Below are 22,865 nucleotides of genomic sequence, written 5' to 3'. Positions count from 1 at the left end.
GAACAGTAACCACCAGCAGTGAGAGCTGTAGAAGAGGAGGAGGAGGCTGGCTGTGAGACCTGGAGTCATTTCCAGGCTCTTGTGTGAGTCTCTCTCGTTCCTCAGTCAAGAACGCGTCAGGCAAGTCATACACTGACGATGAAACCATAATGGTGTATTTTTTTTGGTTTTCAAAAACAGTGTTTCCAACTTCCTCTAAATACATGAATATTAATCCTACATAAAAGGGTAAAATGAAAGATTTGTGCTCTGCAGAAGCAAGAGAAGTTGGCAAAGCCCACAGCCAGCAGGAAGTCTATTCAAAAGACTAATTAGAGCCACAGAAACCCTCTAGCCCACCAGAGTCTTCCTTAAAGAGTATCTTTAGTAGTTTAGCAGAAATGCTAATGATTTAGTGCATGAGCTACAGAACTACAGCGATTAGTGGTTTAGTGCTCTCATACTGACCGTGAATTGTTGTGAAGCTGATTTACATACAGCTTTATAAGAGAATGCTCATCAGCCACAGGACTGGCTGCATTTATACCCCCAAGTAACCTGAGTGATTCAAACAACGAAACCTTGTTAATACCCTAAAAAGTACACACAGAGACCAGCCTTTTCAGAATGGGTTCATGACAATAAAGGCGATTTGTAACCATTTTAGAACGGATACTGACTTGACAGCTGGTGTGGTATTTTTTATTTTATTTTTTGAATTAAAAAATGCAAATTAAAGTTATAAGAGTTGAAAATAAAAATAATGAGAATAAGTTGTCAAAAACTTAAAAATCCTGCTAGGTCACTGAAACATAACTTACAATAGCTTTTAATATACAAGCAATGTGATTGCTTTACATACCAGGGTACTGTTAACCCTAAAAAGCCAGAACTGACTGCTGCAGCATCATGGAAACTTTTTGTTGTGTAAGGACGTCATACTATTCACTTATAAGAAAGTCTGGGTACCTATGGTTGTGGGGTATTTTTTTTTGTCTCCTGCCTTCAGGGGATTTGCCATTAAGGAGTTCTTCCTCTAGGAGAACCGGAATTCTAATGGCTCAGGGGTCATATATGTTTAATCCTCATAGTTCAGGAAGACAATCAATTGAATTACTAAAGAACACAAAAGTAACATAATCAGGATTTTTTTCATATGTAAAGAAAAACAAGTAGCACAGTAGATAGTGCTGTGGTTATTACTGCAGGTCCCTGGCCTTAAATGGCAAAGCATACGTTTGTTGAATGAGCACAGGGACCTCTTGGGGATAAACAGAAGCAACAGCTACACTCTTAAGGAACATTGCTCTTAATGACCCGCCCTGGAGAGGCCACAAATAGATTATCCTGCCTTGCCCTGGCACATACAGTTCCATATACTCCAACAACAGAAATGAATATGCTTTTGCAGTTTCCCTGCCTGCACAGGCAGCAGATCTGGTCTTGGGGCCTGTGTTGGGAGTAGCTTTCAAAAAGCATCTCGGGTCACACCAAGCAGCTACTTGTGTTAAAATAACCCTGAGAGCTTACAGTTTATAGCTCCTGGTAACAAAATTCATAAATCAAAGTAGTAATAAACCATCTCTACTCTGACACTGCAGTGTTGTACACTGCGGGTTTGGTTTTGGTGTTAAAAAAAAGTAGCCACACATACTCCGAGATTGTGTTTAGTTATTCAGGAACACTGAAGCACTGACATGTACAGCAGAAACCAAGCAATAAAATGCACCCAAGGAAGACATATCACTCATCTTCCCCAGTACAGCAGGAAGTTATTTTTCTGGCACTTTCTCATCTGCGTGCATTGGTAGGCGTACACAGATCTGGCGAACAGCTAGCAAACGCTACACACGTATTTTGGCTGCCAGAGTCAAAATACCAGGCCAAAAAGTACACTCGGCTGCAAGCACCTTCTCTTTGGGATGAATGTTTCTGACCACTCTTTACTGGTTTGTTTGCTGAAGGGTCACCATACACCAAGACTACTTTTTCTCTCTTGTAGCCTTTAATGAAAATCTGAATGGCTTAATGGGAGTAAGGAGGTCTTGCTATATCTTGCAAGTATGAGGACATTTTCCCTTTGTTCATATCACATCTCGCAGTACGATGCAGGCATTCCCAGTAGGGAATGGCATGTCCCAGTTTCTATTCCCACAGTGCTGCTGCAGAATGGCAGCCCATTTTCAGCCCCTACGGGAGGGTGCCTACGTTGCATGTGAGCATGTTTAGTGGGACATAATGGTTCAAATGAGAACTGAAGTTCCGTGCTCTGTTGTGAGGAGCTTGGGGTGCCCTAACTCCAGCTCTCCATCCAGGTATCTTGGTATCAGTCCAAAATAAGCAAGGCTTTTCTCTGCTCATGCCTGTAAATTTTATTTTGGGTTTGTTTTTTCTGGGGGGAATTGAAAATTGAAACCTCTGCCACTCTCATATAATGGTTTAACACAAACGAGGGTAAGAACTCACCTTCTGTTTGCAAAAGGACTTCCTGAGGGAACAGAGTGGGAGAAGAGTGTGTCGTTCATGCTGGTTACAGGTCGGGGGGGCCTAGAAGAAGGCAAAATATCCTGTTGCAATAATTTTGCACAGAAGAAAACTCATCAGCAACAGTATTTACAGAGAATAAAATCAGCTTCTTGTGTAAGTAACATTACTACTAGCATCTTCTACTTTAGGTAGCAAGAATTCCAAATTAAAGACGCTGTGTTTTTAACCAGAAGTCGATAAAAACACACTGTTACTTAGGCCTGGAAAGAAATAATACTTTTGTGTGTGCTGAGCTGAGCACTGCTAGCAGGTTCCCTGTGGCAGCGTGGAAGTCTGCAGGGGGCGACTGCCAATAAATTACACATCTTTTCATGAGGTCATCCCTGGCTCCAAGCTCCATGTTACCACATCCACACAGTGACCACAGTGTACCCACAGCCCTCAGTGTCCCACAAAATACATGTAGTACTAAACTGGTTTAACTGCAAAGCTTTCCAACTGGTATATCAAACCCCCAAATCAAAATTTAAAATAAGTGTCTAGTTTAAGAGGACCCACTAATAATGATGGTTTTATTATTACATTCTTTATTTCCTGCTCTTACTAAAAATGAAATGAGAAGGAATATTTCCTCTGCTGTCTTTTATTGTCTACTCTTAAAAAATACTTTTTGCATATTTTTTTCTTCTGAATCCATTAAGGAGAAATTTCCCCTTCTTAATGGACTTCTTATGCAACACTGGGCAAAAAGCATAGACACTCTGGAAAAACTATGTTATTAAAATCACAGGGTTTTCAAACAGATATGGCAGAACCTGAAGCCATCTATAATTCAGACTTCAAATTGCCTAGATTTCAAGACAGTTAATATCTCCTTTAAGCCCTGTGAAAGATCTGTCTTGCTTTCTAAATTCTGCAGATATGCAAATCAAAATATAGTACCCATCTGCAAGATACTCACTGGGCTCTACTTGTGCAAGACAAGCGGTCATTCAAAACATTTGTAAGAAAGGAAGAAAGCCGGTTTTGCACAGAAGTGAACTATTACTATGTATTTTCTTTCTTATTTTGTAACTGTTAAAAAACAAGCATAAATGTAGTCTTTGACCAGTCCAAATGGATTTCTCAGCATGACAACACCACACCGATTTTAAGAAGTTTAAAACTGCTAATAAAAAGATGGCATGTTATTCATTTATATGAAAACATAGTTTTAGCCTAACCCTGCGTCTGCATACCCACACGAAAAACTCCAGTTCTGGTCTGTCACCGATTTGAAAAGCAGCACTTTGTGTTCTGTGTACTTATGGAGAAGTGTTTAATATTATTTTTCATGGACTCCATCAGAGCTAGGAAGAGGCCGGATACTTAGAAACTAATTTTATTTAATGGGTAAGCAACCAGTATTTTGCTGCCTGGGAACTGTAAACTAGTAATTGGTGTAGGAGAAATACACACCAACTACGTGTGACTACTGCATTTTTCCTTTTCTCAATGCAATCAGTGGCCAGTGAACACATTCAAAAACTAACTGGGCACAGGCTGGCGTTTCTGAAAGATGGGTCCAGCCCTGGGCTGTAGAGTCTTACACAGCAGAGGAGAAGGGAGGAGAGGCTGGTTCTCAACGCTGTCCCAGAGAAGGTGGCAGGAGGAGAGGTCCTCTGGCAGAGCTTGAACTCTGCTCTGCCTTGCACCCACCCAGTCCACCTCTGCTGACTTGAGTAGGAAGAAGGTATGTGGCACTCACGGACTTCAGCAGATCTCCACATACACGCTTCAGGTTAATGTCTTCTCCAAGCTTTATCTCAAAATAGTCGTGGAAGAGAAAGTTTCCAACCCCCAAAAGAGCTCTTCCCTTTCACTGTCTATGCAGGGACAATTATTTATTTGGCTCTGGACTCTGATAAAAAGGACTGGTAATAATGAGACTATTGCATTTCTTCCAAGCTTTTTCCTCCAATAAGTGTACTAAAGAAGAAAAATACTCACCAAGTATCTCTTTTGCAGCCAAAATGAAATGGAAAAGACATCATTAATTAAATTGTCAGTTTAATATGTATGTGGTCTAAGTAGTGCATTGGACATACTCCATTCTTATGGCCCTGATTCTGCAAAAAGCATGAGAGCCTCTATGCATAAAAGCTCATTGATCTGTTTACATATGCAGAGTTACTCTTGTGTACAAACATTTATAAACTCCAAGGCTTTGCTAAGGTTTTGTGATTAGCATGAGTTTGTCAACTCTTACATGAAGAAAACTATATTAAACTAATCTGAGATTTCCCAACGCAAGTTTCTTAAAGGCTGATGCCCACTGTCACATTCCTCAGGTTCAGCTTGAATATCAAATGGACGTTCAAATGTACATATACAGTTGTGTGAAGCAATAAGACAAGAAGCAATAAGACAAGAACAGACTTTAGGGTAAAGTAAATGAAAACTCAGCTGTTGAGTAAAAATGTATATCTTTCTGAGGTTATTTCTAAACTTCTGGAAGGGAGAGATTAACTTTTCTGATAAAAGTGAGATGATGATAATCAACTTTCCTCAAGGAGGCAGAAAAGACTTAATACTATTGAAATACGTTATGTAATAAATGCATGCCTTGGCATAACACATACCCGCAGTAATAAACCAAATGAAACAGGAGGAATTTTCCAAAGTTTCCCATGCTGGTCTAACCTCTTCACACGGATGTCAAAAATAATGCTCCCACAGGCTCAGATGGAAACGAAGTCAGGCCAGTGCAGAATGCACTTGAAAAATCCCTCCGTGATGCACTGGCCACGCCATTTCTCATCTCTGCAGTCTGGTGTTTCTTTTCGATTGCCGATCTCACATATAGAAAGGAAAAATGACTCCTCCATCAGTGGGAGGAGCTCCTCCATCAGATTAATGACACCTTGGTAACTATTTCTCTAGATGAGCCCTAAATGTGTTTCCTGCTTAATTGAATTTTTTGTGTGGCACCAGTAAACCAAAAAAACCGATGCAGTCTTTCTGTCTGGTACCACTCAAAGGTGGAATAACGATGAAAAGGAAAGTCTGTATAGTAACGCAGAGAGTACTTGTCCCCATTAAGAAAAGGATACTGTTTTGCTGCCAAAATTCTTCCATTTAATGCACATATAAAATCCTTTTTGCCTGGATTCCTGCCCAGAGCTGTTTGTCTCAACTTCCATTATGTTTAAAAATAAAACTCACATCAGCGAGAAGATATTCTCAATGAGGTACTGTAACATATCTCTCCCCTCAGTTAATGTACGTGAATTATGCTGTAGATCATGCTACCTCCACAACTTACAGGTTTTTCACTCATGTATCATTATAGCCAATATATATTTCCAAGTTATATTGCCTTCAATCTATGAATAAAGAGAAACTCTATCATAAAACAAAATTGATGATGGTTTGTTCTCACATCCAATCACTCTAAATTATGTCTGTATAGTTAGGAAGAAGGGAAGGTGTTAATTTCACAGCAAAGATTTGGATCAGATCCTACTCAATTACGGTACCTTCCCCTTGCCTTGCCCAAACGCTTTTAAACCATTCACAGTAGCCCAGTTTTCACTACCCATTATTTTCTGACATACCCTCAGGCCTTTGAGGGCCTCCAGCCAACAGGGAACAGAGGCTTCTCTTTCAGTTTCATGCTCTCTGTCTCTTTCCATTTCTCTTAAGGATGGCCAAAATCTGCCCCATGAAATTATCCCTGACTCGCCAGCAGAGCCAGCCTTTGACACCACACACAGCAGTGGGGTAGCTCAGCAGATCCAGCTCTGGGTGATTTCTTCCAAAGCAGAACATCCTCCCATTACACCTCCATAAAGAGGTGTAAGGGTGTTATCTGACAGCCAAGTGTAACAGGGATTTGGCACTATCTATCTGTCAGAAGCACCTCGCATTTGAAGAGCAGGGCACTCTTTTACGCATTGAAAAAGTTCGGCCGTAACCACACCATCAGCATGATTTATCCTTAAAACGTCAGGCTGGTTAGATGAACTTTCCAGGTGTCACACGACCCACGTTGGCCAGCATGCAGATGCCCTTAAAGATGCTATATACGAACATTCAGCACTGACAAAAGTAAACATGTATAATAATTACAGACTGGAATAATTCCAGCAGCCAGTGACACAGATATGGAGCATGCAAATACAATTTTAATGGCTGTTGCCTGAAATGCTTCAGCCAGGGCCTCTGGGAAGGCAGTTACGAAAGATCTTTTCTTAAGATGTATAGCAGAGCAAGGGAAATACTTTAAAGACAGTATCTTCAAAATAATTTTTCCAAGTTAATTTATTTGTAACTTTCTTCCAAACATTGTCTTAATTTTTCCTTGAAAATTTAACTTTTTTTTTTTTTTTTTTTTAAGGACCCGGGAAGCAGAGGTAAAACTGATAAATGAGAAAAATCTGAGCAACTGCCACTATGGACGGTGGACACGCTTTAGAAAAATAAAATCCAAAGTGATGATTACCCCACCCTGCACAAATATGTTTTCTCCCTGATTTGGGTCTCTTGCTTCCTGCAGAGAAAAACTAGTGACACAAACTACTAGATCAAAAACTAGTTTTGCTTTCCCAAAATATCAAAATGTAAAGATAATAGACCCTTTTCAAGTGACTTGGCAATTAAAGACACAGCTCTTACGCAGAATCGCGTAGCTAGCCTTCAGGGCTGGATGAAGCCACAGCTTCACTAAACTCAGTGAGAACTCCGACACCGATTACAACAAAATTGGTAAGACTTCCCTTTTCCCTGGTGCTTTGTGTCAAGACCTACCTGCCATACACTGAAGTTGAGAGCCTCTAGATGACAAAACTAACGTTCTCAGTGCAAATACACCCCAAAGTGCTAAAACTCATGAAATTGCATGGTTATGTCTTGAGAAGAATGGTGACATACCAACACCATATCCCCATATTTGGTTATCAGTACATATCCCACTGACTTTTCAAGTGAAGTCACCCCAGAATAACATTTTTATACTAAATACCCCTATCAGCAAATTTGCACCTGTGATGCATTGAGCTTGATATGCCACAGCTGCCTCCCATTTTGTTCAGAGCTCTAGTATCTATCCTTGGTTGTAAGCAACTCCTACAACAAAGCTTACTTTCTCTACAGCACACAGATACTTACACAATATGAGCCAGGTTTAGAGGTTTTTCAGGCTGGTCAGGGAACATTGGGTGCAAAGGTTCACGGCTGGAAGCACAGCTTAAAGACTTGCTAAGTGCATTAGTTAGCTTCTTAGCAGGTGATTTCTGGGAGGAACAAGGAAGGTAGAGGTAATCTGGACAAGTAAGGTGCATACTGTTTCTGCTATAGGAAGCACAAAACAACAGGAAGCTCTACAGCTTACATACTATGGACTGACATCCCCTTGCCCCCCTCCCGCCCTGAGAGTCTGGTAAACCAAAGACCACTCAGTTTGGAGGAAAGATTACTCTTACCTTCAGGGGCCTTTAGAGTAGGCTTGGGGGAGGTGTATCTATATGGACAGATGCAGTGGCCACAGCTTCTTTGCAATGCTGCGCTTGGGTAGTATGGAAGGAAGGACAGCACAAAGTTCGTGTCACCTGGACTGGAGCTGGCTCATACCTCGCCAGCTTGGAGAGCAAGCAGAACAAATCTGTCTATGCTTGTCCATATAGATACACCGTATGGGACGCCGCTTCCTTACTAAGTTGTGGGCCAGGACAAGGCTGCTATATTCCTTCTCCTCACTAGTATTTCCCTCCTCAGTTCCCTGTACTGTTTTGCTGCTGTTATAAAGCTCTTCTTCCACCTCCCGTGGCCGCTGCAGCCCCTGTCATGCTGGGAAATGGGAAATTTCAGACACACGCATGGTGGGAATTGCCCCATCATGGTGACAACGCGGCAGAAGAGGCTGATGTACTGTCACTGTCACCAAAAGATGGGGAGGTTCTGCAGAAGAAGCATGCTTCTCACCCTGAAGTCCCATCAGTGAGTCTTAAAAAAAAATAAAAATCACTATTTTCTGCTTTCTAGTTTTGTTTGGACACTCCTGCAGCTGAACATTTTTCTAAGGAAAGGTTCAGAGATCTAGGGTGTCTTTTAGGCTGTGTGAGATATTCTCAGGGAATCCAACCCACCTCTCTCCGATTCAACTTCTCTGCCAGTAAAACAGGGGCAGTGATGCTTACACTGGCTCCTCCCCCTGAACACAGCTCTACACGCTGAAATTTAAAAATCTTTCTGGAACTTTACAGGAGTGGTATTGTATGTGTACAAACACATCCTGTGCCGACTTATGACTGTAATCAAGATAATAATGAAATATTTCTGTTACAGAAATCCAACCTAAATATGTAAAGTTCAGGCTTTTTCTCTTTCATTATAAATGTGACTTCACTCCGAATTGAGAACAGCTGAGTTCCACTGCACCCATGAATGCCTTTAACCTGCACGTGGAGCTCGATGCGGATGCATTATGGAGAATGCTAACCAGGTTTGAACAAATGCTAATGAATGCTACAGAAAGGCAATTTCAAACTCGAAGCAAAACATTTGTTTCTGACAAGGAAACATTTGAAACCACTGGGCATGTAGTCACGTTTTTGTCTTCTGCTGAGCAGGAATCTTAAGTTTTCCAACTACTTCCTGCCTATAATTACAGCTCCCCGGCTACAGCAAAAATGATTTTATAGCACAAATTGCTATTAAGAATGGAGTCAGAGCTACATAGTGGGCACTCTCCTATTCAGAGACTAAACTCAAGCCATTCCTGTCTATGCAGCAAGCAGCAATTAGGACCCACAAAAACAATTAAAGACCCAGATCTGCTGGGAGGCATTGAAGAGCCATGTGACTGGCATACAGAGCAAATCACATCAAATTTAACCCTTGCCTGCCTCCATCAACAGAAAAACAGACATTTTAAAAGAACTAAGTTTCATAACTGTTAAAATATACACACAAAGTGCTATACAAATATGAGTCATTGCTATATACATAATTTTCTTTTTTAAATAATAATATGCTTTTGGAATCTTTGAGATTAGTTAGGATTTTTCTGCTGGTCTCTGGATTTGAACCCTGAAGGATGGGGCTGCTCCCTGACCCAGGGCTTCTTCTGGGGCTTTGCTCCAGTCCATGGAGAGCTTCGCCTGCAGGTCTGATGCCCTTTAGAGAAGGTAAACGTAGCTGTTGATACCCCTCATTCAGCTTAGAAAAAGCACTGAATTATTTTATTTAACAACGGAAAGACTGAAATGTGTTTTTCTCTGCAGTAAACACTACTGTGGATCTAAGCCTGTGACCACGCTCAAATCTACAGTGCCAGGACCATCCCAAATGCTACGCATATGCTGCAGCCACTCGACTGAAAATATTGATGAATGAGCGTTATGTATTCACCACTTCATTTACACGTAGCCAAACAGAGCAAGCCAATGACAATTTTACCGTGACTCCTGTGGGAACGGGAGAAGTTGCCGTGCGCCTGGTGCCCTGCTGCCAGCCCTTCCTGCACTGCCCTCCCACCAGCACGCACCCTCACAGGCGCCCCAGATCCTCACCCAGAAGGGACCATTCCCACCTCCGCGTTCTCCTGACGGCTCCCAAGGCTGGAGCGTCCCTGACAGGGTTGCTGATCCAAACCGGCAGCCCGGCTCCCAGCCTCCCCTGTGCCGGATGGCTGCCCGGAGCTGCGGCCGGGGGCTTCTCCACCGGCTGGAGGGCAAAGCAGTCTGCAGTGAGGCGTGAGCCTTCCCTTACCCATGACGTGTACTCTTTCATTTGGTGCTGGTTGCTGTGGGAACCGCTGGCATGGCCCCTCCAGAAGCAGTCCTGACAGAGCTGGTAATTGTGACACTGCTGGCAGCGGTAGCGAAACCCCATCATGCTCTCGCTGTGGCAGTAGGAACACTCGACGGGGTGGAAGACTGCACAAGAGAAAGAAACACCGAGCCGTAAACCAAAGCAGAGAAACCCCCAGCAAAAGTTTACGGACAAAGCCCCGAATCGAAGGGTAAATCCCTTCATTGTTTCTAGCATCCGCAGCATCAGATGCCACCTGCAGCTTTGACCCGTGAAAACTAGAGTCGGCGCCCAGCTCCCCATGCTGAGCCAGGGGCTACGCTTCCCACGCTGGGCCACAAACCCTATGTCACTTCTGAGCTGATACCTGCACCTCCCGCTCGCAGCAGCGAAAAATGCGTTCAGTGTCCCACAGAATCCATGATACAGGAAATTCACACGTGGGAAAATCCACCACACCCTCAGCTGTGTTAGTGAGGGAAGCTGAACGTTTTGCTGTGCTGTGAGGAGCTAAAGCGATGCGCCTCGGAGGAAAAGTCAAACTCAGCTGTCTCATTACTGGAAGCACAAAAACATACTTAGGCATGTTGTTGTCTCTTTAATTACTGCTGTCTCATCTGTACAACTGGCATCATTTCGGTACCTTTATAATGGAGTTGAACACTTAGCTTTGGATGCCCAGATTTGGAAAGCTGGCCATTTGAAGGGACTCTTGTGGCCCTGTTCTCTGTTCCACTCAGAAACAGATACTAACGAGGACGTAAGTCACTGAGCATGCTAAGGCACCAGTCACGACGTTTTGAAGCCCTTTCCTGGCAATACTGCTATTTCTGTTCCTTTCCTCTCACTACAGCCTGTACCCAATTTGCCACGGGGTACTGAACATCTCCTTGTTCCCAGACACCTTCTGCTCTCCTACTGTAAGGTTCAGCCTGGGAGGATTTGGATCAGTGCTGAGCGCGTCAAGGTTTTAATTACTTGCCAGAATTTTGCAGCAGGAAGGGTTGGTGCTTTAGGCTGGGAAATGGTGTGAAGCTGGTGAGGGACAGGGATGGATGACAAGAGCTTGAAGAAGGTGGGGTAAATAGGTAGCTCTGTAGCCAAGAAGGACTTAGGAACATCACCTTACACTCCCTGGTGCCTTTCAGTAGAAAGGGATTTATTTAGTACAAGAACACATACAATTTCCTCCTCCTTGTCTTATCACCTAAAAATGGCTGCACTCCTCAACCCCCCAGCCTTTCTCCAGCCCCATTTTCTTGTTGGAAATATGGTATAAATGTTTTTATTTCTCAACAGGACGAGTACATATGATCTTTTCTTCCTCCTGGCCCCCTTCCCCCATTTCTTTTTCCCTGCAGCGTCCCAAAGCTTCAGTTATGCTACAGGTAAACCTTCAAGGGAGCAACAACAGAGGAAAATTCAACAAGTCCCTTACATAACAACCTCTGAGGCAAAATATTGGGCTGGAAAATTGTTTACCAAAAAATCTATTTATCTTGCTAAATTAATGTTTTAACATTTTTGTATAAACTTCCTCCATTTTAAAATCTTCCTTTTTCTAGATTTACAGTGTTGGAATAATGACTGTCAGCATCACTGCCTCCTGATGATCAAGAGCAAGAAATGCCACATTAGGAACAAGCACACCCAGCTAAACAAGAGAGTAAAAACGCATTTCTTGTCTTGTCTTTTTTTTCCTATTTTATATTGGCAGTGCTGGTCCTTGTGGACAGCAGAAGCAGGCTGCTTTGGAGCTGAGGAACTCCTCCAGAACTACACGAGGAACTGTGCAGCATTTGTGAGCTACAATTTGGTGGCGCACACGGTGCGATGAGATGCACAGGCTTTCTAGCTCTGCCCCTGCACCTCCAGAGTGGCAGCACCTTCTACAGAAACAGGCTTTGGCTGGAGGACTACATTTGTGAGTCTGGGAACTTTTCCCCAGGTGCTCAAGAAGTTGGAAGGCTGAGGAAGATGCTACTCTTCAGGGACATGCAACACACACTGTCCAATAATCAAATGGGTTGATCTTCATGGTCCCTTCCTGTCTTTAGTATCTGTGATCTACTCATTTCGGGGAAAGACACCCCTTGAGGAGAAAAAGGCACCTCACAGTTAAATACTCATCATCCACACAAGTAAAGGATAAAGAAGAATCTGGAACTTCCTTGCTCCTTTTCAGAGTATATTGTCTGCCAGTGTGGGCTTAGGAGGAGATCCTTCATAAGGACTTTTTGGCTAGTATTTTGCACTGCACTGGACATCTCCTGCCAAGGATATTGCATGAACGGAAACTGCCAAGCTGTTCCTTCTCTGTTGCCATATGTCATAGCTAATAAAAGTTGTGGCCTTGATATTTTACCAAATGTAAGTGTGTGAATGGATCAAGTCCTATCACTCTTTGCTTATCCAGAGCACAGGAGGAAAGGACATGATTAGGATAATTTCCTGAGCATAGCAAAAATTAAACCATGTTCCTGGCCAAATGACGAACAGGATTCTTTAAATATTTTACCAGTGACTGTAAAAATAGCAATGGAAGTCAATGAACTCAGGACAGTAGCTCTTACAAAACCACCTACAGAGTGAGAAAATCATCACACAAAAGTTTACTTTTGTAACTCTTCTTTGGCAGCAGCTCTTACTTACCATTTTCAACATTTGCCAGTCGATGCAGAAGCGGTAACCACACTAGACACTGCGGCGGAGGATCAGACATGAGAGTATCCAAGAAAGTGTTTAATGTGACTTTTTTCTGCTCAAACAAGCAAACAAACATGCACAAAGAATCACTAATTAGACACATCAAAATGATTTTATCTTGCCCTTACAGAAATACTTGGGAATGAGTTTCAGACACTGTTTACTTGTAGCCCTGGTTTACTAAGAAGAAAAAGTGATACCAGCAAAGATTTTCTGGACTATTTTTAGTAGTTATGTATACTACTGATGAGTAACACTCCTTTTCACAAGGCTGGGATGGGGACACCTAGCTCCCATTTCCCTGAAGACTCTCTTCTAAAGTCATTGCCTGAAGATGCTTTGTGAATAAGGCCGGCACTCAACTGTTCATGTTCTCATGTGTTATGAATACCCTATAATGAGTACAAGTGCGTGTAGGGCATCGCTACGTATTACCAACTTTCACATGAAAAGCCACTGCAGAGAATGACTGATGGTACTCCAACAAAGAAAACGAAAGAAAATAATGACAAGGGAGTATAATTTCAAAACAAATATAGGGTAAGGACAGACCATCACAGGCAATTGTGTTACTGTAATTTAAGAAACTACGCTTGTCTTTTGAGTGAGAGCAACTAGTTCTGGGTGGGCTCTGATTGTGGGACGTTGTGTTTGTGTACACTCAGGGACTGCAACTGTTCCTAAACTCTCCACACCTGTAAGCACTTAAAAGGCCTATGCCCCTTTATCTTTCAAAGACATTTAAACGCTAAAATATCCCTGTTGATTTAAAAAATGTAATCTAGGGCCTTAAGCTTCTTAGGCATCTGGAAAAAGTCAGCACAAATCTTAGTCCATTTGTTTTTTTCAGACCTAGAGGTGATATTTCAGCCTGAGGTATTGCCACCATAAATACTTGCTTCTTCCGACCTAGTATACCGGCTACATAAGTGTGTACTAAAGTACACAGCTACTGGGTGGCCAAGGACAGAGAGTCCTTAAGAAATTCTTACCTGTGAGGGTGGTGAGACACTGGAACAGGTTGCCCAGGGAAGCTGTGGATGCCCCATCCCTCCTGGAAGTGTTCAAGGCCAGGCTGGATGGGGCTTTGAGCAGCCTGGTCTAGTGGGAGGTGTCCCTGCCCATGTCAGAGGAGTTGGAACTAGATGATCTTAAAGTCCCTTCCAACTCTAACTCTTCTATGATTCTATGAAATCATCAACTAAACCTTCCTTTAAAATAAAATTAAAATGCAAAAATATTGAGCTCTGTGAAGAATGTGTGCAGATATAATTTATAGACGTACATATTTAAGTAGCATTCCCATATCCAAAGGGATTGCTAAATTTTCATATTTGATTGCATAAGCTACTGCTTTAACTTGCTAAAGAACTGTGGTTACCCCATGAGGAAGCAAAACAGCAGCTATGCAGTGACATGTATCATCTCCGTGTGTTGTGGAGTGCTTTTAAGAGCTGAGATTTCCAGATGGAGTCTCTGTACTGCATTTATATAAATTGACACCAGATGTAAAGAAAATCATTATTTCTCTTATGCACTGATTGATTAGTGGAAAACATCTCACTCTGCAACAGTCTCAGGGCTGAAATATTGCAAGATATTGGGAAATACATGAAGGTATTTGTCCTTAAAAGAAGAGAAAACACTTCAGGCTAATTGTGAAAATGGTCTTGATTCTTTTGTAAACAGAAATAGCCAGAATATGAGTTCTAAATCTCACTGAAATACTATCTTTTCCCACAATACTTGTAGCTTGAAAGTCCAATCAACCAGTTATCACCTGCTTGTTGTATGAATGATCTTCCCAGCCACGGAGAGTGGATAACCACTCCTTGAATAGGCATCCTATGCTATAAGCTCAGGGAAAAGCATCTTTCTTTTGGAGATCTGCTGTGGACGTTTAGCATAGCTCTGCTGACCAACGCCGCCAGCAAATGTCTATACTGTCTGCAGCAGAACTGAGAACAGGAGGAGAAAAGGCAGAACAAAGTCTATGAAAAGAAAGGTCCTCCAGTGGCCCGTACTGCAGAGCTGAGTAGCCTTAAGTCTTCCCTCTGCTCTTGAAGGCAGCTAAGTTGGCAGCAAACACACAGCTGGTCTAAACAAGCAAATGGATGGGGAGACAAGAACAGCTCTTCCACAATGCAGTAGGCCTTTTGAAAGCAGCTATAATTTAAAACCTGATTTGCACCAAATAAAAGCAATTTAGCTTCACTGACAGCTTTATGGCCAGACTCCTCTGGTGGTCACTGATTTTATGGATTAGAGAGTGTCCCTTAAAAGGAGCAGAGCAAGCCCCATGTATTTTAAAGGCATATTTTCCTCCTGCACTTTTTTTCAGCTGCTGGGAAAGCTGAAACTGAAAGCTGTTTTCTAAATATATGCCACATGCAGATGGAGTCTAGGTTTGTGGAATAACACTTAGCCAAGTGCTAAGAAAACTAAGTTCATGTCTACCTTTTTAATTTGGGATAAAAAAAGAGATAAAAAGTGGGTTTTTTTGTAATAATAACAACACTTCTAAATACAAATACAGTATAACATCATATTAAACCTACCCATGGGGGAAAGTGGTGGCTGTAAATTCCCTTTTGAGCCACAGATTTGTATTCTGAAACATTAAGTCACTTGCTCTGGCATTTCTGTTCCATAAATCTGCTCATGAGGAAATGCGATTGTTTCTATTTTGAATAGCCATTCAATCTAGTAGTCGTCCACAGACGGAAGAAAGTACATGGTTTGATCAAGTAAACCAGTAGAATGGGGAATAATAAAACATTTCTGCAATAGGAAAAATCCTTTCAGATGCAAACAGAAATGGATTTGACACCATGAGCAGAAAATCATTCCCAGAATTTTTTCTTTCCCTGAAACTGAGGAATCTATGTATCAGTGGGCTGAAAGGCTTCTGGTAAACAAAAGTGATCCATACTGAGAACAACAGAGAGAGTGCCAAACTTATTCCAAGGTATCAACTTTTGATAACACTAAGTGCAATATGAGGGGGTGAGGGAATGACCTACAGTGTGATTAAGACTGTGGCTATCATTTATCATAGGGATACGTTGTTCTGAGTCTGAAGATGTAATGAGAATTACATAAAGTGAATTTCAGTGAAAAATTAGACTAGATTTACAGGAGCACTTGACTGCCTACAGATGCAAAAGGGCAGCTTAGTAAATCCACTGTGTACCTATATCAGTCAGAGACCTAACTCTCGTTAGCTTTCAATGGAGATTGTGAACTAAACCGTATAATGCCTATTTGGAGACTTTGTTTCTTAAGGTACCTTAGTACATCTAGTCCACTCATTTGGATGCAATGTCAATGAAAGTGCCATTTCTGATGGCTGCTTAGATAGAAAATGAGGCGTGAATGACATTTTTTCAAGAAAAGAAACTGCTTTCTTTGATCTTTAATAATACTATGGCCTACATACAAAGCTTGAATGCCTTGTTGCCATGCAAGAGCACTCTTTTATTATTTTAACACAAAACTACCAAAAGTCACTTCACTGTGTAAATTCTTCAATGTAAGATGAAGTGCTGTCTTAAGTCCCCCTCTGTGAAACAAGGCTAGTTTCATATATGCAAACATTATGATTTAAAATTATTTGGGAGATGATTCAATAAATGAATTTCAACAATGCCTTTCAGTTGACTGGAGTGCCTATTGATTAGTAAGGAAACTGAGGGAAAACAAAAAATAAGACTCTGTTTTGCATGAAAATGACACCATTTATGCTCCATTCAACTTATTTGTTCAACAGTATTCAGTTAGCGAATGGAAGGATAAAGACAAGGAAAATACCACTTTATTTCTAACATTTTCCCAGTTTCAGCATCTTCCCTTACTTTATATTTATGGAATTGCACAGTGTCATGTGTGGCAAGAGCCAGAGGAATCCTCTCTTTCTCCACTGGAGAAATGGACAACCAGCCCCAATTATGGGTTCTTCTGCAGTGCTAGGTATTAGATGCAGCCAGCGTACTGTACTCAGTGCACCTACAGAGTCCCGTGAGTTGTGGAAAAATCTCGTATTTTCTTCAGGATCAATTCATTGCTTTCCTGACCCTATCTCACTGATGTTATCTGTAAGAGACCAGGGAATTTCTAATACCTACTGACGCCCATTTCAATAATGTTTTAATGCAATTTTCTTCTCACCCGTAAAGTTCTTGTGTGTGTACAATACGTAGCTTGATTTTTCAGTTGGAGTTGAGCTTTGTATGGAGAAGTTAAAATCTCATGTACGTTTACAGCAACAACAACTAACTGGAGTGGAGGATTATATGTCTTGGGGTATTTACATCATCTAAATGTAAGCATCTAACTTAGATGCTTAAATTAGGAAGCTAGTCTCCTCAGCCTCCCTAATTTAGGAACATGTAAGTTAAGATCCTGCTCTGAGTTACCTTTTGACTAAGCCTCTCTCTCCTCCACAGTGATATGGAGAACCTATGGATACTAGCTTCCTATAGAAGGCATCATGCCAGAAATTAGCACAGTGGACCTCCCCTCCACCCAGCCATTCGTTTCCTGGGCAAATATGTGCACATGTGTAAGAAAGGAAGAAAGTCATGGCCTGCTTAGAGGGGTGATTGAGATCCTATGTCTAGGATGCTCACTCTTCCATTTACCTGTTGCGAGAAACAGGATTTTGCTGATTGCTCAGTATAACCAAATGAAGGCCCTTCGAAAACAGCCGTGGGCAGCTTGAGAACCTCCCGCAGAAACATGTCGTATCTGCCATAAACCATCACTCCACTGGAGTCAGAAATCATTGAGAAAATATCTGAGGCGGGAAAAGACAAGAAAAAGACACAGCAACTTCAGTGAGAGCTACATATTTGCTCTGAATTCAGTATCATCTGATTTGAACCAGAAGTGCTAAATAACATGTTCTGCTTATGGAAACCTCCATAGAAACCCCTCTCAATAGAAAAAAAAGGGAATGATTTACATATAAAAAAATCTAAAATAAATTTACATATAAAAAAAATCAATAGCTGATTTTGATATTAAAATATGCCTGCTTATTTTTCATTGTGTGTGGTCATTTTTTAAAGTGAAGTCTGATGCATGGCATGAGGTTGTAATTTAATCAGATAAGAAGAATTTAATTTGACAAGATACGCAACATCAGTTCTTTGCCTACTGCCGGCTTACCATGTCAAATCTAAATCTTGACAATAAGTTCATTAAGTCAGTTATTATTGTTTTGGACGCACAAAGCACTGAAAGTCTTTCAAATGCATTACTTTTCAGTCTTCTTTTTTTTTTCTTTTTTGCTCATGTATAAAAATATTGCAGTTTTATTATTCCAGAGGTGCACGTTTCTCAGCCTTTACCTTTCTCTTTGTTTAAAATTATCCTAAGTTTAGCAGGGGATCATAGACTAAGGAACATTTTTCATTTTTCAGGCTGTCATGTCAGCTACAGGAACCTGGAAGGAAAATTCAGACAACAGGACCCTGGGACGTGGCACCTGAAGAATTATCATGACACTCCGGTCTTCCGCTGGATGGACCCTGCTCCTGTTCTTAAAACAACCTATGGAACAGTGCTCAATTTATGACAGTGTTCAATTTATAATTTAAGTTCAGCCTGTCTTTGAGTTTCTACATCGATATAATATATTAAAAAATGGCACCAAATCTGGAAGACTACATTAGCGCCTGGGATTTCTACTTGTCTACTGTAATCAACAACAATTCGTAAACTCAATTTTCTTTGGCTGTGGTAGAAGGCTCGGAGGAAACTGAAGGTTAACATTAATCCTTTGGTCAAAAAGTCTGGAAAATGGTGTTCTGGACCTGAGCTACAGACATCATAGCACTTAACAGAAAGTCTTTCATTGCAGTTACAAGTAAACTATGCCTTGGCCATTGGGGAACTGTGATTAAATCCTGTGAAATGAGAATCTGTTCTCCAAAACAGATGGAATTAGTATACGCCCTATGGGAAGAAATATAAATAGTGCATAAATATATTGTACTTCTAAGTGTGAAATGAGAGGGATGTTATTCAGAAAATGTCTGAAGAAATTGCTAAATGATGCTTCATGATGTTGAACATTTGAGGCACTTACCTGTACTCTGAATTCAATCATCCCAAAGGAAAAAAAAAATAAAATCCACCAATCAGAACCTCAATATATGCAATTTGCCTTCAAAAATGTGAAGTTCAGCCAAACATTTAAGGGTATTTTCTTGGGAGATATATACATAGTGCAAACCCCAAATCCAACCATCAAACTATAACTTATCCAGATTTCCTCTTTCCTACCTGTACTGTTATCTCTCAAGTACAACAATGATTAACAGGTAAAAAATGCCACCCAAAAGACTTACATCTTAACTTGTCCATGATCTTTCCTCCACAGAGAGTTGCCAAGGCCATTTTGACAGCAAAAACGGAAATTTTACCATGTCCTTCCCTGTTCAAAAGTAGAAAGTAGACATATTTTATATGTTCATTTCATAACATGGACCTCTTTCCATTTAAAAAGTGTATCATTGACGTGATGACATATTGTAATCCACACTGTATGTGGATTGACATACAAAGAGATAAGGCCTTTAAAATCAAAGTTTGTTTTGTGGGAACACACATCAGTACATTGTTCTGTAAAGATCTCAGAACAGATTTATTATGTATGTGAAGCTCAGTATTAAACTGCTTATCTCATTATACACTAAGGTGATGATTATTACTGCTATTTGTGCTACAGTGGCACTGGAAGGCACCTACCACATTCATGGTCTCCCTATCCTAAGTGCAATGTGTATCTTCTGTCCCTAGGAGATTACAAATAAGTGCAAAAATCAACACTGGGAACAAAAGTGAAAAAGCAGAAAGGGCTCACAGGACTAAGTCCTGACAATCGCCTTTTAAATGGTACACCTGACCCCCATGAATCTTTAAGAACTTTGCTGAAAAATGGGGAATATACCTGCATCCAGAATGACATTTGTTGTGATATGCAAAAGAGTGCTGTCCCTGCTTTGTTCAAGTTGGGCCTATGCCTGGCTCTCTACTTTCAACTTAAAATGCATAATGCTATTAAACCCCAAATGCACGCAGGAGGATGCCTTGGGGCAAATAGACGCAGCTTTTTCTGTAAATGCAGTCACTTTCAGGTAAAAATAAAAGCCTTTTTGTTCTCCCTGGAAGGATCAGACCATATACTGCACTCTCAGGACGCCGCGTTCACCTTTAGCACATTGCCAACTCTTTCTTCCACTGTCTCAAAGCACGCAATGGCTTAACTTTATTGCTCCTCTTGCTATCTCGTTCTCCCTCTACAGTCATGATGGTCCCCAATGATTACCTGCCATTATAGAAACCTTGGTATATTTGAGCTGCGTGAGTCATACATGACTTCACACACTGCAAGGTGCTCTTACCTCCTAAAAGACCTATCCCCCCAATTTAGGCAAAACTAAGCCCAGTGTTGACAGGAACGTCAGAACAAAAATGCCGTAATGTTCAGTCCCTTTGCAAAGATGAGAATGAACATGGTCTCCTAAGTTCATCTGCTTTTTAATGTTCTTTTTTTTTTGGCATCCAAACGGTGAAATGTGTTTTTTCTTGGAATTCTCAGAGTCTTACTATAAGGCAGTAAGAGTCCACTGTTGCACTGGAGCAACTTTTATCTGTCATCCAAACTCCTTTGCATTACTTAATAGCTTCTCATATGCCTGTTTAATGACATCAGTGAGAACACATTGTCATCATGCTTTAAAAAAGGGACAGTCATCCAATATTTGTGAGCTTAGCAAAATGGCACCTGTGTCTCCTTCTAAATTCTGCTGATAGGGCTAATAATGACCAGATAATAAAGTTTTGTCTCATTTTTTAGAAGCAGAGTTTCTGTGATCTTCAGTCTTTATCAGGGAACGTTACGTTTCTAAGAGATTTCCTGTTAAAATATATACAATTATGTCTTACATAATGTAGTCTAACTGCACTGGCAATAAAAAATATAAAACACAGAAATATAGAAATTACAGAAATTCAGCTCTTCATCAATATTTTTGAAATTACTCTGTTGATTGCCACTCTTAATTCTAATGAAGAATACTGTGTCAGATAAACTGATTCTGGAAAGACACAGAGTTTATGACTGTGTCTGTCTCTCTGCAAGCCCCAAAGCAGACTAATACAGTAACATATACGTATATAGCAGACATGAACGGTATACCCATAACAGTACCTTAAAGCATGCTACATGCTTCACTATTCTTTAAGTCACTCAGACTTTAGAAAATGAAGCAGTTCCCTAAGCTTGGCTAAGTAATAATCTTTAAAGTTCGGTGAATTGAATTTTGTTCTACATCAGCCTAACCCATGATTTGCAATATTAATTCTAAATATTCTTTACACTCATTTAAAATTCTGCTTTCTGTCAGAAAATCAAATAGAGATATAGACAAAACCAAATAAATTCACGACTTCAGTATTTAAGAAATAAATCTTTACTATGTTCTTTAATGATGGGTTTCGTGCACATTTTCATTATATTGTGTTCCCTTTGACTGGCTTCATAAGATTAAAATCACAGTATAGGAATTTCCAGTCTTCTGTATTTCCATCCTTCGTTGACTGGATTCTAATTTGCGTAAATCAGGACCTACAATGCTACGGCTGAGAATTTGGTCATTTTCTATTCTTCTTGTGCGTGCTACCTTTTAGACCTTTGGGAATTTTTCTGCACTGTTTCATCATGAGCTTTTCACCTGCCTTTAAAAGAGCTAGTTATACTTAAGAAAAATAAATGCTAAGTGGAAGCAATGGTGTTATTAAGATGCAATGGAAGAATTACAGGATAAAATAAAGCCTGTATGGAAGTGCTTCAGATTTAGAGTATTCTTCCCAGTAGGTTTAGTTACATTTACTAATAGGATTCTATTATTGAATGGCAGACACATATCAACTTGCCTTCGGCTTTCCACCCCAAAGCCATTGGCTTTTTCCATACTTAAACAGTTATGGAACAGAAGAACAGAAAAAGAAAAGATTTGATTTATCTCTTCTATCTCTCTGTTTGAGCTGATTAGTTTTGACACTGTATTTTGTATCGGTCATTTGTATTCATAAAAGCATCACTAGAGCCAGTATAAGTTCAATTTGCCCTTCAAATATATATGTGTGTGTGTGCGCACACATATACACACATACATATTTAAATATATATGACTGATGAACAGACAGGATAATGGGGCCTGAGAATTGCCAATATCATTTGGATCCAGAAGTGCCCTAAGCTATGTCTAAGCGCTACAGATGCCCTTGACTGGCAGCATGGGGGCCTCGCAGTGTTTGCTGCGTAAAAGCAAATCCTGAAACAGTGGCTCATAGCAGCATGGAGATCTCTATTGAAGTCGGTGCTCCCTGCAAGAAGCTTTAGGCTGGCTAATGCAAAGAGATAAAAATTTTACTAGTGGAAATAGGAGAGGACAGAAAACATTTTGATTTTCTACAGCACCTCTCTTCCTGAGGTTACTCTTCAGATCCCTACAGAAAAGCACTAGAAGCATAAATGATGGCAAAGGCAAACCTTGACACTGATGTGCACTTAGCAACAACGCAGGATGGAGCACTTAGGAAAGGGAATGATGGCCAGGGCTTAAGGTTATCTCCTGCTGCTTGGGGAAAAAAAAGGGCAAAAAATAACACAGGCTTTTAGACACCAGAGAAGAGCAGAAGGTTTCCTCTTCAAATGCATGGCTGCAGAGAGAGACAGCATCTCCCCAGAGCAAGGAAGCCCCATGGACTGACTGCCTGATAAATCCACAGACCATACAAGGCTAAGTCCAGCTCCAGGGCCTGAATTTGCCTTTTGGGTCAGCAAGGAGAGCGGTACCAAATGGGAGACACTGTCGTTTGTCAGGATCTCT

At 40.9% G+C, this 22,865-nt stretch overlaps 1 protein-coding gene across 25 annotated transcripts in view; it reads right to left on the bottom strand.

Moving 5' to 3' along the window:
- DTNA (dystrobrevin alpha) overlaps window positions 1–22,865 on the bottom strand; it is a 227,432-nt gene that overhangs the window by 44,952 nt on the left and 159,615 nt on the right. For 17 of the 25 annotated variants that reach the window (XM_063326811.1, XM_063326810.1, XM_063326814.1 and 14 more), the window contains 7 exons: window positions 19,317–19,402; window positions 17,604–17,758; window positions 12,910–13,015; window positions 10,216–10,382; window positions 7,615–7,739; window positions 2,446–2,526; window positions 448–537 (listed from right to left, as the gene is read on the bottom strand). In XM_063326811.1, coding sequence (XP_063182881.1) covers window positions 448–537; window positions 2,446–2,526; window positions 7,615–7,739; window positions 10,216–10,382; window positions 12,910–13,015; window positions 17,604–17,758; window positions 19,317–19,402 — 810 coding nt within the window. The remainder of the gene's footprint in view (window positions 1–447; window positions 538–2,445; window positions 2,527–7,614; window positions 7,740–10,215; window positions 10,383–12,909; window positions 13,016–17,603; window positions 17,759–19,316; window positions 19,403–22,865) is intronic. The other 8 variants (XM_063326807.1, XM_063326816.1, XM_063326822.1 and 5 more) reach the window with 1 other exon arrangement.

The sequence above is a fragment of the Chroicocephalus ridibundus genome, chromosome 2 (genome assembly GCF_963924245.1).
Source record: "Chroicocephalus ridibundus chromosome 2, bChrRid1.1, whole genome shotgun sequence".
In the NCBI taxonomy this organism is placed as follows: Eukaryota; Metazoa; Chordata; class Aves; order Charadriiformes; family Laridae; genus Chroicocephalus; species Chroicocephalus ridibundus.
The sequence above is the reverse complement of the archived record's forward strand: the minus strand, read 5'-3'. Positions and strand labels throughout refer to the sequence as shown.